General features: G+C 46.1%; 1 protein-coding gene across 11 annotated transcripts in view; it reads right to left on the bottom strand.

Moving 5' to 3' along the window:
* PRRC2C (proline rich coiled-coil 2C) overlaps positions 1 to 17,898 on the bottom strand; it is a 51,947-nt gene that overhangs the window by 15,081 nt on the left and 18,968 nt on the right. For 9 of the 11 annotated variants that reach the window (XM_029081104.2, XM_029081107.2, XM_029081112.2 and 6 more), the window contains exons 10-21: positions 17,273 to 17,411; positions 16,476 to 16,565; positions 14,363 to 15,044; positions 13,279 to 13,448; positions 12,180 to 12,429; positions 10,819 to 11,032; positions 7,593 to 9,857; positions 5,710 to 5,915; positions 4,251 to 4,405; positions 2,815 to 3,214; positions 2,574 to 2,659; positions 1,233 to 1,421 (exon numbers count right to left, since the gene is read on the bottom strand). In XM_029081104.2, the coding sequence (XP_028936937.1) occupies positions 1,233 to 1,421; positions 2,574 to 2,659; positions 2,815 to 3,214; positions 4,251 to 4,405; positions 5,710 to 5,915; positions 7,593 to 9,857; positions 10,819 to 11,032; positions 12,180 to 12,429; positions 13,279 to 13,448; positions 14,363 to 15,044; positions 16,476 to 16,565; positions 17,273 to 17,411 (4,846 nt within the window). The remainder of the gene's footprint in view (positions 1 to 1,232; positions 1,422 to 2,573; positions 2,660 to 2,814; positions 3,215 to 4,250; positions 4,406 to 5,709; positions 5,916 to 7,592; positions 9,858 to 10,818; positions 11,033 to 12,179; positions 12,430 to 13,278; positions 13,449 to 14,362; positions 15,045 to 16,475; positions 16,566 to 17,272; positions 17,412 to 17,898) is intronic. The other 2 variants (XM_029081111.2, XM_029081108.2) reach the window with 2 other exon arrangements.

The raw sequence follows: 17,898 nt of genomic DNA, 5'->3' as shown, positions 1-17,898 counted from the left end.
AAATTCAAAGACTGGAGATAGTCTACCACTGGCATTTCAAAATCTGTCCTACCAATTCCTTTGGTTATTTTAAATGCCAATTTTTCTGATCGTACCTGAAGGTAATGAAAACATAGGACCTATAGCCCAATGTTAAATTTCGGGGACTCAAACCACCTGAAAGGCTGGACTTCTTTAAATCAATTTTTTTTTTTTGCTGTGGGGCCGGGGGCGTAGAAGGCGGGGGAGAAAGAAGAAGAGTAAAGAGAAAGGGGGAGTTGCTAAAACTTACCCTGCCCTTTGATGAAAGCCGATATATTTCTTTTTAAATAGAATAGAGCAGGAATCTTTAAAGAACTCAGACTCATTTGAAAAAATTCTCACTATAATGGATATCTGCTGTAACCATCACTGAAATAGCCAGTGTAAATTATTTATGCCTTTATGCATTTCTTATAGTATGTAAAATTCACTTCCTTACGAGTCAGAGATCATACCTCAACTAAGGGAGCTTATCCTGGATTCTCATTCCTGTGCCACAAATATACAGAACAGTAGTAGTGTTCTGGACACAATCAGGAGGAGTAATTCTCTGGAGAAGACACTAATGCTAGGAAAAGCCCAGGGAAAACGTGGAAGAGGCAAAGCAGCAGATAGATGGACGAAGACCACAACAACGATAGTGGAAGAACTGTTAGAAAGGTTGCAAATTATGGCAGAGAACAGGTCGTTCTGGAGAAAGTATATCCACGGAGTCACTATGAATCGGAAACGACTTGATGACAATAATAATAATGATAGTGATACTTACATTCCTGAAGACACTGACGATTTTCCTCTGAACACAATTTATGATTTTATTTTTTTTAAAGGAGCTCGATTGCCTCTTATTCCTCCTATAACTCTTGATGTTTGTCGCAACTTCTCTACCTATGCCTTGGCTTCCTCATCCGTAAAGTGGGATCAATCACCTGCTCTCCTTTCCTGTTACGTTCTTCCCAAACTAAACTCTGAGCCTGTGTCCCACCTGATTATTATTTACCTATCCCAGCACTTATTACAGTGCTTGGCACAAAGTGCTTAACAAATAGCACTAGGCTCTGGGGGAGAATATACAGTTGGGAATAAGATACAGTCCCTGCTCCTGGAGGGGTTACTCTCCTAAGTCCATAATGCTCTGCACAGAGTACTCACTAAGTACAACCGCTTGATGGTATTCCCGCACGTCCGAGATTCAGGTAAGTTTATTTTACCTTTTGAGCCTTGATGGGTCCTGCACGGGGCTGCTTCTGCCGCTGCTCTTTAGGCTCAGGTAATTTGTCAGGTGATTTTTCAGGAAGCACAGGAGCCGCTTCATTTTCACTTCCATTTGAGGCCGGGGCACCAAACTGGATTGTTTCAATTCCAAGTTCAACTCCGCTTTCCTGTCCATTCTTTGCTCCCTACCAAGATTACAAATATCCACGTTACTAGACCATCGGGACAGAACATTACTGTTCAACACCCCGAAAATGAGGAAATGAATTTAGGGAAGAAAAAGGTTAAACCTGCCCTTCTTCCTCAGGGAAGTATGGATTTTCTGCATCCATTGCCAGGGTTTGCTTAGCTCATGTCTTCACCTCAAAACCAAGGCTTGGATATTGCTACAGTTTGGATTTATGACAGCCGAATGATAAGCGCCAATGGGAAGGTATGATGCTGGGCACCTGCTCTGCTTCTTGTATATTACATGAATTGCTTTGCCTCCCTCTGCTCCCATACCCCCAACATACACACAAAAAAATTAAAGAATAGCCTAAATGTGGCAAGTATTAAAGCAAACCCTCAAATTTAAACCAAGCTTCTACCTGAATTTAATTGCCCCTTAAATTATATAAACAGTCAAACCCCTCCAACACCTTAATAATTGGCTAATGATAAGGTACTGGTTCTATTTAATTCTAGTTAATTGATTTCTTTGAATATGTTTTGCGACATACTCCCCCTGGAGGATTATTTCACACCTAAAGGGAAAGCTGATATTTGAAAAATTAATTTTCAGTCCAAGCAAAGTCACCCGGTCCAGATGGTCAAAAGCAGTGAATTAGAGTACAGCAAAGTTGGGTTAGTTATTTGAATATTTTTAACAGTAAAGTTCGTTAAACACTGGAATGGCTGATTAAGGGAAGTCAAGAAATCTTCTCTCAACTTTTAAAAACAGATGCTTTCGCCCCAGAAGGGCAGACTCAATAACTTCAAAGTTGTCTCAAGCCCTGTGATTATGCCCTATTACTGTATCTGGATCATCATTCAACAAGGGCCCAGAAGGATCATACTGAAGTCTGCAACAAACACCTGAGGTGTTTGTCTTTTGCACTGCTGCAATGATTTTTAGAAAATCAGCCCCCAAAACATACTCTTGCCTAATACCTCTAAAGATAAGAACTTAAATGGGAAGAGGCAGGCAACTTCCATTGCTGTCTAAAGCTTTCTGGTTGCAACAGAGAATAAGTGTGAGAAAAATGAAGTCATTTCACAGGTTCGTATCATAAAACTTTAGAGTAAAAAAAGCAAAAAAACCAAAACCCAAACACCAAACCCATAAAACCTCTTACCTCTGAGGGTGCAGCGGGGCCGAAAGACGTCAATGGCTTATTCCACGCACTGACTGAAGGTGGCTGTGGTGGACTGATCAGTCCCACTGCAAACCACAAGGAACAAGGTATGAGCTGTGATTCTTAAATGATCCAATATGCCAACTAATCCAATTTGGGGGATGGTTTCTCCATTCCAAAGTTTGTTCTTTTTCAACAGTGCGCTAACACCCACTCCCCACAATTTCAGAAAGTGACTTACATTTCTTGGAGATGTCGTTCAGGACAGCAGTAGGGGCTACCTTATTATCCCACAATTCCGCTCCTAGAGTGCCGTGAGAAGGCACATTCTGTGAGGGTTTTCCCGTGGCCACGTAATCCGTACCATTTGTCGCATTTGGGGCATTTGCTGTCTGGCCTTGGGGCTGAACCGCAGTCTGCGGTTGGCTCGGGGTCGGAGTCGGCGTCGGCGTCGGGGTCGGGGTCTGTGACTGAGGCTGGGCCACGGTCTGTGCAGCGGGAGCCGGTGCCGGTGTTGCCGCTGGCAAGGGTGCCTGGGCCTGCTGGACTACTGCAACTTGCTGCTGCTTTTTGGCAAACCGGGGTGGAAGTTTAGAATTCTGGCTTCTTCCTTTCTCGTTTGAACTCTTTTTGTTCCACACCTTGAGCCAGGACAGAAGAATACAGAGTTTGCAACCACGTGGTTGAAGGTAAGGTGAAGTTCAAGTTCCCGGTCTGTCAGTGCCATGCCTAATATGGCTAATACAGAGCTCGGCCGAAGGGTGTCCGAATTCAAAGGTTAAATCTTTGAATCTTAAAGGTTAAATCTTAGAAAGACTCCTAACTCCACCTCCTAGCTTCCTGAAGCTAGGGGCACAGGCTCCAAGGCCTGACTCAGCAGGGGCTCAGGCAAAATCCTGCATCTAGACCACTGGTTTTCCTTTGGATCCATTGTTCCTTTAACGCTTTTTGATTAGAGGCAACTACAGCGGAGCCTGCTTACCCTGAGTTGAGTAACTGCTGAAATAACGGCTGACTCCTTTATGTCCTCTCCCAGCCACCACAATTAACCTCAAGCTGAAGTCTGTCTAAGTTTGTAGTTTGAGAAGCTATTTTTAAACACTTTAATAGTAATAATGTAATAATAATGCTGGTATTTGTTAAGCACTTACTATGTGCAGAGCACTGTTCTAAGCGCTGGGGTAGATACAGGGTAATCAGGTTGTCCCACGTGAGGCTCACGGTCAATCCCCATTTGACAGATGAGGTAATTGAGGCACAGAGAAGTTAAGTGACTTGCCCACAGTCACATAGCTGACAAGTGGCAGAGCCGGGATTCGAACACATGACCTCTGACTCCCAAGCCCAGGCTCTTTCCACTGAGCTACGCTGCTTCTCTAATGATCATAACTTTATGCACCTTGTGTTGGCACGTCTGCACAATTCCATCACCATTACTATAGGAAAGAATACCTAGGGTCTAGTCCCAGCTCTGTCACTGGCCGGCTGTTGTGACCTTGAGTGGTACACACAATCCCTCTTTACTTCAGTTGCCTCACTTTTAAAAGGGGGATTCAAATGCTTGCTCCCCTCCCTTTTAGGCTGTGTTTAACAATGCTCATCTTGTAGCACGGTGCTTGGCTCACAGCAAGCACTTGACACCATCACCTTCATCTAAGTTAAAAAACACTTCTTGACCTGTACAGTCTGTTCTTCCTTCTTTCTGCGCTCTTCGTCCTGCAAGCGTTTCTGCTGTTTTTTTGATACAACTTCAGTAAAGCCATCATCGTTCAAGTTTGACTGGGGATCTTCGACTACCGTTACTTCAGGATGGTCATCAATGATTACGACACCTATAAACAAAAAGAGGACTCATGACGTTCTCTGTCTTTAGTTACAGAGGAAATAAGGACACTCCAATTTTGTAACGTGAACTGATGGTCAATCAGTGGCATTCACAGGATGCTTACAGGGTGCAGAACACCAAACACTCTTGGGAAAGTACAATACAACTGAGTTGGTACACACGTTTCCTGCCCACAAAGAGCCCACAGCCTGAACTCTTATGCTGTCTCTCTCTTTACTGACCATCTGTTGTCTATCTTATTAGACTGAATTGCACTCTCATTCAAGGGTGGAAACAAAACATGTTCTTAAATGGATACTCCAACTACTAAAATTAGGATTAAGCACAAAAAATAAGTACTAAACTCACCCCGTGACAGCTATGCCTGATGCCCTGGTCAAGAAGTTTCAAAATATCTGGGAATTTAACATATACAATTTCATTTGGGATTTAAAAAGGCAAACTCCACTTTCAACGTTCCCCTGAAGTCAGTTACTGACATCCGAAGCATACTTACACACGATTGCTTTTAGGACCAGAAACTTAATCCTGCAGTGCCACGTGGCCTCTTTTTTTGTTGCTTTGTTTTTTAAATGGTATTTGTTAAACCCTACATGTCAAGCACCGTACTAAGTGCTGGGGTAGACACAAAGTAATCAAGTTGGACAATGTCCATGCCCCCACATGAGGCTCATAGGTTTAATCTCTTTAACAGATGAAGTAACTGAAGCACAGAGAAGTTAAGTGACTTGCCCAAAGTCACAGGACAGACATGTGGTAGAGCCTGGATTAGAACCTATGTCACCTGAGTTCCAGGCCGGTGCTCTTTTGCACTAGACCACACTGCTTCTAAGTATTCTTTTCCCGGTTATTTTAGCCTTTCTTTTTCCTTCTATTCCCCGCTGTTCCTTTTTCAAAATGGCCTATGCTCTTCTCTTCCTTTCTCGGTTCCCTTTCTGCCCTATACCTTGGGCACAGTCCTGAATTCAGTCTAACCCACCTTTCTCTCTTCCTTGAGGCCTTTTATTTTTTATTCTTTTATACTTTTATTCTTTCCCACACCCTAAATTTCTCCTCTACCCTATCCTCCCAGTCTTCCATTCCACTCAATCTTCTGGTCACTCTTTGGGTTCATTCCCCATCTTTCTCCAAGTGTGGGGATTAGAGAAACACCAGTGGGCTTCAAACCACACAATCCACACAGCCTGGGGATACATGTCCCGTACTACTTATTGCTTGACAACAGCATGTGTTAGGCTTGGCTCCATTGTTCCAGCCAATCTGTTGATAAATTCATCTAACAGTACATACTTGCATAGTTGTTGAGGTCAAATTGGGACAGGGCATCCACTTTCTCTTTAGGTTTCTTTGGACCAGGTTTAGGCTCTTCTCTTTTTTTTCCACCGGCCTCCTTAGAATTCTTCTGGCCTGTTCCATTGGGTCCCCCTTCTTGATGCATCGAGCTGCCGTTGACCGGATCGACACTTGCATTACCACCTGTTTGGTCTTCGAATGGCCTACAAGTGACAAAAGTATTCAGACAAAACAAATCCCACAACACAACATGAAACAAGTGAAAAAGGAACCCTTTCAGGAAATACTAGGTTTTTAAAAAATGGGGGGATGGGGAGGAAAAGAAGAGTGCAACACTTCTGCATCTTTGAACTCTTCTGTTCTCTTTTCCCAAGATATGCACAATTAGATCAAATCCACATTGTCAAAATGGTTGCTCAGTATGGGAATCTGGCTTCCAAAGAGCCCCCCATATTTCTGTTCAATATGAATCCCAGGAAAAAAAACCCTACAATTTATCTGCATTCCTTCTTCCCCACACACACTTAAATATCACTTTCCTGTTAACTGTGGGGAGACCTTCACAGGACAGAACAAGACTTTATCTGAAGATACTACAATCACTAGTTCTGACAATGGTTTAAATGGTTTACAATTCACAGAGATTATATACTGAAGTGAGGTGCTGTACGGCCAGGACCAACTCAATTTGCTTGCTTGCTCTTCAGTTATATATTATAGGTCACTTGCATTTCACCAGAGATCAAAGGCACAATGAAAGAGGAAACCTCAAATTTTCTCTAGTTCTGGCGCTGACTCAAATCAGCAGCCCGTCACACATGCTTAGACACTTTTGTGGATGACACGGAGTGCACAAGTGTCCTCTGTTCCACAAAAATTGATGGTTTTTAGTCTTCCGTATTTTCAATAATGTAAACAAGGCTTATTTCTACAACTCCAAAATGTATCCTCCCGATCTGCAGCAAGGGAATTTTCAACACGCACTTCTAACTGGTGGATAATCGCCTGAGGCTGGCTTTTTCGAAGGAACTGAAATCATAACAGCACCTGAGGCTTCCAAACTGACTATGAAATGACACTGATAAACTAGAACCAACAATCTTTGGCATTTATTGACTCCTTACTCGGCGCAGGACATTTACTAAGAGCTTTGGACAGTTTAGTAAGGGAGGCACCTCTTCCTAGTTCCCCTTTACTAGCCTGTAGTTCCTTGCATTTCTGGGAGTTCTGGATCATAAACTCCTTGTGTGTAGGGAACATGTCTACCCACTGTTATAATGTCCTCTCTCAGAGACTTGGCACAGTGCTCTGCACACTCTAAGTGCTTAATAAATACAACTGATTGATTGAAAGATTAGGAAAGAAAGACAGGATTAAAGCACAGCTTATAATGCAAGGATCTGAGTGCAGGCAAAAGGAGAACTTTTGAGTGGCAATGGAAAAGCCATTTATCTACTGGAAGGATTCATGTGAGTTCACTTGAGGAGCTACATGATCAATCTAATTGGCAATGGGTTTCCATATTTAAATACTGCCCCAAACAGATGGCCACGAGGTAGTCCTGTGGGATGCAAATTATCCAGGTTCGCTACCTGGAAAGGGCGGCCTAGAAAGAGTGGGGAGGGGAAGGGAGGACGGCACGTACGGCAAGGCTAGTGAAAGTTGCACCACCACTGTCAGACTTTCTGAACTAGATCTTCACATGAATTTGGTGTTTCTTGAAAAGGAAAGGCACGCGCGCGCATACACACACACACACAGAGACACAATTCTCTAATAAACAATCAAATGCCCAGGAAAAGCCAATTCAACAAGACCCAGATTTTACTGGTAGACACAGTTGTTGCCTCGGGGCCTAAAATTTCAAAACCAACACTCACCCTCTCTTCCCACTCCTCAACGAAGGACCGTTACGCCTTTCGCTCCGCGGGCCAGAGAAGTTTCTTCCCGACTTGGGTGGACCGCCGTTGCCCCGGCGATTCTGGCGATCCACTCCAGGTCGCTGACTGGAAAAGCTTCTCTTGGCTATTTCCCTTTTCGGGGGTAGGGCATTCTCTCCCGCCTTGGCGGCTGCCTGGGCGCTCAGATCGGCGTTTTTCTTCTCGTCGCGCTCACGTCTCTCGTTGAAGTCACTGCTCTCGGAAGCGGTCTCCCACTCTTCGTTGGCCTGATCCGAGGAGTTCTGATTGGATAAGTCGGGGGTCTTGTTGCCCGAAACATCCGCGGCAGCGCCGGCCTGTTCCTGGGCCACGTTATTCACGGCGCCGCTCGGGGCAGAGGCCGGGGCCGCGTCGTTGACCTTGGAAGCCGCCTCCCTCTCCTTGAGTCGTCTAAATCGTGGGGGCTTATCTTGCCTCGGCGGTCGGGCGGGCCGCTGCCTTCGCGGCCTCTCTCGGGTCGGATCGAATTTCCGCTCGAACTTTGGGGGTCTTTTGTCGGCCGGTCCAGGGACGAACGGCTCCTGCCTTCTCGGAGGCTCTCCATCCTCCAGTTTGGGAGTCTCCGCTTGCCTGGGACTCCACTGAGCATCCCTGTAGGCCGGCCTCCGGATGGCGGAGGGCCGGGGCGGGCGGCCGCTGGGGTCCCTTCCGCCCCGCCTGAACGTGCCGGCAGCCCCTCTTCCTCGCCTGGAGGGTTCTCCTTTAGGCAGGAAGCCAGGTTTGGGCTTACTATCATCCTCTCTGCCATAGGGCTTGTCTAGGGGCCGGCCATCTACTCGGATGCTGTTTTCGGGTTTGAAGGAGAGCAGGGGCTTGGGCGGCCTTTTGTTCTCCGGCCTCTCTTCTCTCTTCGGGTGTTTGCCTTTGCTCAGACTGTCTTTGTCCGAGAGGAGGGTGTCACTTGCGCTTTCGTGAACTTCACTGTCCGAGTCAGTCTCCGAACCCCGCTGCCGCCGTCTTTTGGGGACTATTTCAAAATCGGAGCTCTCGCTCCGAGTTTCGCTCTCTTCGCGCTGTCGGAGGGCTCCGGAAGGCAGGTGCTCCGTTCTCGGCTTAGGGTCTCTGTAGTGGGGATAATCCCGGCTTTGGCCTCTACCACCCCGGCCCCGGCCCCCGTAGGAGCCTCTGTAACTACGACCCCTGGAGTAATATTCTCCCCGGCCTCTGCCCCTGTAGCCCTGATCTGGGAACCAATCTCTCTCTCGAGCGTCTTTCCAGTAAGTTCTGGGGGGCAGAGTGGGGTCTTTTTTAATCGGCCTCGAATCCGGGCGAGGACGCTCAAAAACGTGATCTTTGCCGATGACCCTTTCGGGTTGCTTCTCTTCCTTGGGTGCGGGAGGGGGAGCGGGTTGCTGACTTACAGGCTTAACCGCAGACTCTGCCTGAACGCTCTCTGTGGCTTCTAAAGGCTTATCGGGATCCTGGGGAGGCTTTTTAGCCACATTTGAAGCATCAGAGGCAGGTTTTTCTGGCTCTGGCTTGGAAGGCGGAGGAAGGGGCTGAGGTGGAATCTGAGCTGGAGCCGGAGGCGGCGGTTCCTTCTTCTCAATCTTTTCAGGTTTCACCACTTTCTCCATTGGTTTTTCCCCCTTTTCTCCCTCTTTTTCCTTCCTCTGCTCCCGTTCTTCTTTCATGTCTCGAAGTACGGGTTTCTTAATGGGCCCAGACCTCCTGATTGGTCTATCGATCCCTTCGTCTCTCCTGTTAGAGCTTGGTCTTGGGCCCCAACGAGTTTCAGACTTGGACTTGTAAGGTTTGTCCAATTTTGGTCCGTCACAAGATCTTGTGAAAACTTCTTTTTTTGGTTTATCCTCAGGTCTTTCGGCTGGTTCTTTTATATCCGTGCATCTGCTGTTTACTTTGGGAATGTTAGCTGACGTCTCATTTCTTGGCTCCTCGGCTTTGACAGGATGGCTAGAGCCATGGGAAACGCTTCTCTTCTGGACCGCCTGGCTTTCTCCAATTAGCACCGGCTCTTCCTGAGAGCCGGGTGCAATATTCTGATCGGCCGCCTCAGCAGTAGGAGCTGGGTTAGTTAGTTCGGTATGGTGAGGTCGAACTTCTTCCAAAGACCTGCTTGGAAACTTCTGTACCTCTGCCTCACCCGTTTCTCTGAAAAATTCTGTCTTTGGATGAGAGTCCAACTGATTGTGTTCTACAGGATAAGCAGTGGTGATGACTTCTTGCTCCAAAGGAGCTTCGGGTCTAGGATGAAAAGAGTTCGAACACGTTGGTAGTAAGCTAAGCTTTCCCCCTATTTTAAAACAGCTCATCCCCACAGTGTATGTACACCTTATTCCCCACCCCAAAACTGCTCAAGGAGTAAATATAAAGGATAGCCCATTAAGGAAAAAATAGTTCACAGATTAGCCATTCTAATAAAAAAACTCCCGACATCTCCTGGGCTGATGGAAGAGAAATCTGCTTAAAAATCAGTCTAAGCAGTGCAATTTGCTTCCAACTAAATCGCAAAGGTTCATTTCTTCAGCTCAAAGCCTGCCGAGCCAAGAAAGCCAATTGCTGTCAAGGGTTGGAAACTTGACAATGTTCCTTGAGCACATAAGCTCCAAAATGAACGCATAAAAAGCCACTAGAGTGGAAAAGCTTAAACCTGCACATAGCCAGTACTTAATAAATACAATTACTACTCCCAACACCTACTGAGGGAGCACCTGGTCCCCAGCTAGCTGCAAGGCCCCTCCCTCTGGGCCGCAGCTACAACAGGCCCGCGACACCCAGCTCTGGCAAAACCCGCTGCTCATCCAAAACGACAGGGCTTCCCTTCATCTTTCCCCACTTTGCTTCCTCCCCTTCCATGCTACTCCCAAGACACATTCCCTGGGGCAGCAGCCAACACAGAGGGACTGGGGAAAGGGACCAAGACAACCATGTGGGTCAGGGAAGGGATGGACCGAGGCTCAGAAACAGAGGATGGGACAGAGCTAGCTAGCTAGCTGCATAGCGGGGGCCATGCCTTCAGGGAGCAGCGTGACATAACTAGCTATGGCCCTTCAGCACAAAAAAAACGTAGCTGACCTCTGCACTAGAGAATTCATGTCTCCTCCAGGGCCATCTTTAGGGATTCAGACCATCACCGGAGGGTGGGATTACAGTGAGATCGGTCATCATCTGACTCACTACAGTCCCTTTTCCCCTCAAGAATTACCTGAGGTCTTCGGGCTCTTCGGTCACTTTGGGAGCAGTATTCGCCTGTTGCGGCTCAGCGTGGGGATAGGGCTCTGACCCCCACATCATACGAGGTTCATTTAGGGAGACAGCATGATCTCTTGCAGACCGAGCAATATGTTCAAAAGATTCTGAACTAGCTGGGGATCCTTCCATCTGATCTCTTCTTATCAGTGGCTTAGGCGGCATCATTCCTTTGGTGAAAAAATTGGCAGAGAGAGGGATGAAAAGAATCACTAACGGATTATGCTTTTCTTAGGCATCAAACCACCTGCCCCCCACCACACTAAATAATTTGAACAGCTCAGGATAGCCCAAAAGATCTCCATACAGTAGGCATGACAGTCTCAAATATTTGTGAAATTGCAGAAACTGAGAGGATCAACTTCTTTCCCCAAGAATGTGATTTGAGATGAATATCAATGAAATATGGAATATGAATTTTAGCAAATACCAATTCATTTTATTAACAGTTGAATTTAAAAATTTGGCAAAATAACCTATATCACATTGAAAGAACAGAAAGGAAAAAGAGAAATCATGGTTAAAAGTAACCAAAAAGCCATATATTTGGCAATGTTGCAAGAGAAGGAAGAACAGAAACCATGGTCAAAATGAATCAAACAGGTACGCGACTCGCAACACTCTCATGTGTTAGAGGCAGTACTGGAACTGGGAGGATCTTGGTTCCACCATTAAGACTTTCAGAATGGGTGGCCCATCTCCAGTTTCTGCTATCTGGGGGTTTGGTAGAAAGGGTATAGTCCTGGGAGTCAAAGGACCTGGGTTCTGATATGACTTTGCCACCTGCCTGCTGAGGCACTGGCAAGTCACCTACCTTCTCTAGGCTTCAGTTTCCTCCTCTTTAAAATCTTTAAAACCTGTTCTCCCTCCAAGACCGTGAGTCCTCTGTGGGACCGGGACTGTGCTTGACCTGAACATCTTGAATCTGCCCCGGGGCTTGGTAACATGCCCGCCACAGAGTAAGTGCTTAAGTTTCACAATTATGACCGTCACCTTTGGTCACCAACAGCCTCGCCTCTCCCATTTTACTCAGTCCCGAGGCCCCGGGCCACGAGCCTGGCGTCTTTGGCGGCTGGCTACCTTCACTACCAGCATGGGTTAAAGTGTGCACGTGAGGCAGTCGCAAAGACCCAATAAGCAATTTTGGTTACATTACTGGGTCTGCTCCACTTGGGTAGTCACTCACACTCCATTTTATGCCTCTGATTTGTCCTCTGTGATGAGTCACGCCCATTTCCATTTCATTCCAAGACTACCGAGGGGCCCGCTTGCCTACAGTCAGATCGGAGCACAAGCCCACGAACAGAACAGACTCACCGGGGTGCATGGGGGGAAGGTCCATGGCGGGTCGTCCAGACATCATTCGCGGGTCCATGTAGGACTGCATCATGAGCCACCGAGGATCGAAGCCCATAGAAGCCAAATGCTGAGGGTGAGGTTGCATGGGCTGGTAGAGAGGCCTGTGCGGGGGAGGAGGGACGGCCCCAGCGGACGGCTGGGAAGGAGCAGCCGGTGGAAGGACGCCTTGCTGTTGTTGCTGTTGCCACTGCTGTTGTTTCATCTGCTCCTGGACAGCAGAGAGCTCTCATCAATACATCACACTACATCCCAAACTGGGAATGAATCTCTTCGAAATGACCCCAGAGTTGAACCGTTTGGACCCAACAGCCTAACTAGGACAACTTGCTTTACCACACGTGGCCCCCCGCTCATGTAAAAAATCAGAAAAATGTTCCAGTGAGCCACAATAATAATGAAGGGGTTGGGTTAGGGACAGTGAGACAAATAGAAAGTAACACTAGGGAAGGGCTAGACGAGAAGGGCCAAGTAAAGGAGATGAAACAGATTATTCAACTGAAAAACCATCAGACAAAAAAGCTAATCTAGGTAAGCACGCCCTGTAATCTATGGTTAATGACTTCAATTAATTAATGTTGGTATTTGTTAAGCGCTTACTATGTGCCGAGCACTGTTCTAAGCGCTGGGGTAGACACAAGGGAATCAGGTTGTCCCACGTGGGGCTCACAGTCTTAATCCCCATTTTACAGATGAGGGAACTGAGGCACCGAGAAGTTAAGTGACTTGCCCAAAGTCACACAGCTGACAAATGGCCAAGCCGGGATTTGAACCCATGACCTCTGACTCCAAAGCCCGTGCTCTTTCCACTGAGCCACGTTGCTTCTCACTTCAAGGGCTACGTGAGTTCTCCCAACTCCTCAACAGCCCCCACGCTTCAGGCCAGTTCTCCCAAAGTAAGTGTGATTCTATTTTAGGAGAGGTTTATATTCAACTCCGGAATTCCACAGGCCTCTGTTGGGTTTATGGAACTTCCTGGTTCCGGGGACATAAATGTGCACAAGCGAAAGCTTCTGGATGAAAACTAACGTCGGAGTCCCAATGAATTCAAAGCGTTTACCTGCTGCCGCTGGAACCGTGGTGGCAGTGATTTCTGAAACTGTTTGGAGTAACCAGATGAGACGGCAGGGCGAGGCAGAGACCCTGAATCCGGCTCTGTTTCATGAACTGCCGGTGTGCTCTCTTTTTCACTCCGATTACTATCTTGCCTAGTGAAGGATGGCTGCTCCTCTGACAAGACAAAAGGTTGAAAATAATGTTTCAGTCCACCTCTTGGGAGAGTTTTGGGATACCCTGAACGACTGCATAAAAATACACAAGACTCAGTTAACAGAGAAGAGGACAAAGTAATGGCTATATAGGTATTTCAGAATTCACATGAATATAATCCAGCTCGACGGACTGAATCATAACAGTCTTTCTAGAGTATTAAAAAGGACTGCCACAAATTCCCTCAACCCAAATTTCCACTTGAGTTTTCTTCAACTAAAACTCTCAGATTAAATTTCAGTTTTTGGCCTGAACCAAAAACAAGACGAAGCAGTCTCAAATTAACTTTATGGACATTTGAGGCACGCTACAAGTTGTTTATTACTGGATACTCATATGGAAGAGTTAAATGAATTGGGATTGAGCACCTTAAGAACAAAGGATAACTGAAACTTCTATGATTATGCAAAGTTGTTATGCGACAAGATGTTTAGGAGAAGTAGCATGGACTACTGTACAGAGCATGGCCTGGTAGTCAGAAGGACCTGGGTTCTAGTATCAGCTCTGCCACTTGTCTGCTGTGTGACTTCAGGCAAGTCACTTCACTTCTCTGTGCCCCAGCTACCTCATCTGTAAAATGATAATTAAGACCGTGACCTCCATGTGGACTGTGTCCAGCCCGATTAGGTTATATCTGTTCCACTACTTAATACAGTGCCTGGCACATAGTAAGCACTTAGCAAATACTACAAAAAAACACAACTTGCCACCAATATAATTAAATTCCAAAAAAGTCAAGTTTTTACCAACATTCAAAACCTACTGGATGTTTCCTGTAAATCATCTTGGAGAGAAAAGCTCAGAGACCACCAAGCGTGACACGTCTCTAGTGATACAATCCATAAACGGGTGTCTTACTACTCAAGTATACATACCTCTGGTTTCTTTATTACTGCTGCTTTCGTTTTCTTGTTTCTCTATTACAGCTTCTATCACAGGTTCTTTGGGCTCTAACTTGACTTCCACGTTTTCTTGTTCTTTTTCACGCTCCCTTTCGAGCTCTTCTTCCCTTTGGCGCTCCCTCTCCTGTTCCTGCGCCTTTTCATGCTCTTTCTCCAGTTCTCTTTCCTTTTCTCGCTGCTGCTCCAGTTCCCTCTCCTTTTCCCGCTGTCGCTCCAGTTCCCTCTCCTTCTCGAGTTCCCTCTCCTTTTCCCGCTGCCTTTCTAGTTCGCGCTCCTTTTCCCGCTCTCGTTCTCTCTCTTTCTCTCGCTCCCGCTCCTTCTCCCTCTCGCGTTCACGTTCCTTCTCCCGCTCCTTTTCTCGCTCCCGTTCCTTTTCCCGCTCCCTCTCCCTGAGTTCCTCCGGAGAGGGTTGTTTTTCCACAATGCCATATTTCTCATTTAACCGTTTCAGCTTCTCTGCACAAGCGGCCTTTCTTTGCTCTTCCATTCTCCTTTCCTCCTCTTCTCGCCGCTTCCGGGCACGCTCCACTGCTGCGGAGATTTCCGTCTGCTGCCTTCGTCTTTGTTTCCAAGCTTCATCCTCATCAGGAACTGGCTGCTTAGGGGGAAAGGGGCCTTGTCTTCCAGGACCTGCCTGGCGATCCGGAGGTGGATGCTGAAATAGAGTGAGATGAAGAATCTCAGTTAACTGTGTTTCCCAGAAAGAAAAAGACCACATCAACGTGACAGAAAATGAGCTTCCTAACTCAAACATGTGCACTTTATGTAGGACTAAGTCGGTAAAAAAATAATTCAAAAGCTAGACATGTCGAAGGAAGTGTTCTCCTACAGTGTATTGCAAATCCCCAAAGCTCTCATTTTTATTAAATGAACATCAGGAGCCATTTTACATCAGGGGCATACGTAACTGCCCGCTAAGATCACAAACTTATTTAACCGAAGATACAAGAAAAACCAGACATTTTGAAAAAGACGGATGTATTTAAAGGGCGGATGGAAAACCAAGAGTAATTTTGCCCCATGAATCCAAGGAAGGCCTTTCTACACCAAGCTCAAAGAAAAAGACTGAATTGAAATGAGCTCTGAACCTACGCTCACCTCTACCCAACTTACTATGTGGATCATGAGGAGACTGAAAGACAATCGGATACAAAACAGCTGGTGTGTGGGGAGATGAAATGGGAGGGGAGAGAGGAAGAAAGGGATAGAGGAAATGGTTTAAAGGACATAAAAAAGAGCTGCCTCGGGATCACAAAGCCCTGTGGGTGAAAGTTGAACTGAATAGAGAGAATCGGTGTGTCATGCTGCAGTGAAGACAGAAGCAGTTTTTTGCAAAGTTTAGACAGAATCACTAGACAGAGTAAGAAGCGCATTCAATGTCAGTCGCTACTATTAACAAATGCAGTGGCCAAATCAGAGACTGATCTTGGGGGCGTGGGGAAGTTAGACTGAGTCCCATGCTGGCCTTTGCTATCTCACATGCACCATCAATGGAGACAACTTAAAATTCCAACTCAGGGCACTGGTTCGGATCCTCAGATTCCTGTCAGAAGCTTACTCCTTGGAGCCACATGAAGAGGTATTCACATATAAATGCTGAAAAGAGCTAGCGTCAAAAACACCAAACCCAGCTGATTGTTCGAAGCTGCTATGCTCGAAACAAGCGTCATAGGCACTGATGAATAGCTTTAGTAATGTAACTAGGGCCAGCTCTAAGGTTAGTCATGAATCAGTATACCTACCAGCACTCATCGCTGAATAGGATGGCACTTAAAAAGGCAGGAGGCTAAGGGGCAGGGAAGAAAGAGGAGAGTAAAGGGAAAGACTGCCTAATATTGCATCAGTCTTGAAAAGAAGCCACAGCAGAGAGAAGTAGATGGGAAGGTTATTAGTCTCAAGAGTTTGTAAAACGCTGTGAGACACATTGAAGCACATTTTAAATCCAGACAGGGCTCTGGCTTCAGATACACACTTATCTATTGTTCATTATTAGACTCGAAGAAACAGCACGTCAACTACACACTCCTATCCCCCTGCTCTTCTCTTTATACATCTGAAGTCCTGCACCAGTGTTTTGCCACAATACCTGTTGCATAAGAGATTTTGGATGAGGTGGAAGGTGAATGGAATTGTTCTTTTCATGTAATAAAGACTGTCCTGGGGGGAGCCCGCGTTCCTATTACACAAAAGGAAAAAGTGTGGTTAATCGGCTGTCTGGAAACATTTCTTCCAAAAAAGGAGGTTTTTAAATGCCTGCACACTTTCTATTAAATCTGTTCTGAAACTGCTCTAGTTAACAGTACGAGGGTACAGACATATGGCCTTCCTCATGGTGACAGCACAGTTGAGCTCCTGCGACCTGTATTAAGTACATTATAACATTTCCACTTTTTTGAAAATGGCTTTGTAGATTTTTTTTTCAAAGTACACTCCATAGAAGCAAGACCTTTTCTGTTCTTAGCAGATCAAAAGATCAAAGTGGATTCTCTTCAAAGCCCAGGTGAGATTTTCCTAATAGCAAGTCTTAAGGTAATCATCAAAGAGATACAGCCCAGAAAAGAGCTACTAGGGAGTTCCTTGAGAAACCTGTAAATTGCTTTCAGTTGTCCCCAGAAAGGTGGCAAAAGTTGAGGAGATGAAAAATGCATCTCAAAGTACAGGGTTGGATCCACACGTGAAAATGGAAGTCAAAGATGATGGTGGTGTGAAATTGCTGGGAGGATCACAAGCACTTTAATTGGGAATCTGGATTCTATGCTTCCTCTCTAATTTTGAGCACCTCTTTCTGTTAACTCTCAACTTCTTAAGAGTTTCCATTTACTGTACCAACTATCACACCAAGACAACTGCAACGGTTACCTGACAAGAGAAATCCAAACCCACCTGATTGAAAGGAGGGCCTTTGCTATAGGGTCCTTTGGTTACTGGTGGTTGTGGAAGTGTCTGAGGAGGTTTAGTGCTGGGCCCTTCATTTTCTTTTTGACCCTCGGAGTTTTCAGAGCCCTTTGAAGCTTGCTCTTCGCTGAAAATATCAAGGTTAAAAAGCAGGGTTGGATCAGCCAAGGAACAGACACATCTCTCTCACCCCCTCTCCTTCTCTGCAGTGTCAAGTCCACAGAATTAGGTTCACAAAAGCCTTCCCTGCTCCCCAAACCTTCTGCGCTGGGGAGTGCTCCCAGACCTCCTTCTGCCCCAGGTGCTAGCTCCAATTTATCAAAATTTGCAGGCTTTGGTCAAAGGATCCAGCACCCTTGGAAAAAAAAAAGTATCGCAATGCTCCTCTTGGGGGCCAGTAACGCAGTTTCCACCCAACCTAGAAGTGAGGGCAGCTGGGAAATTCAGTTTTTAATTTCCTGCAAAGGTCACCTCTAAAGGCAACTTTAAGGCCCAGAGTCTTAACTTACTGTGCTCTACCTCCCACAGATTTCAATCGCCTGCCCAGTGAGATTACTCGCCAGGGGCATCCAGACACCCTGTGTACAAATACACCTTAACTTATCCGCTGAGCT

The sequence above is a fragment of the Ornithorhynchus anatinus genome, chromosome 16 (assembly GCF_004115215.2).
Source record: "Ornithorhynchus anatinus isolate Pmale09 chromosome 16, mOrnAna1.pri.v4, whole genome shotgun sequence".
In the NCBI taxonomy this organism is placed as follows: Eukaryota; Metazoa; Chordata; class Mammalia; order Monotremata; family Ornithorhynchidae; genus Ornithorhynchus; species Ornithorhynchus anatinus.
This window is presented reverse-complemented; position numbering and strand designations above follow the sequence as displayed.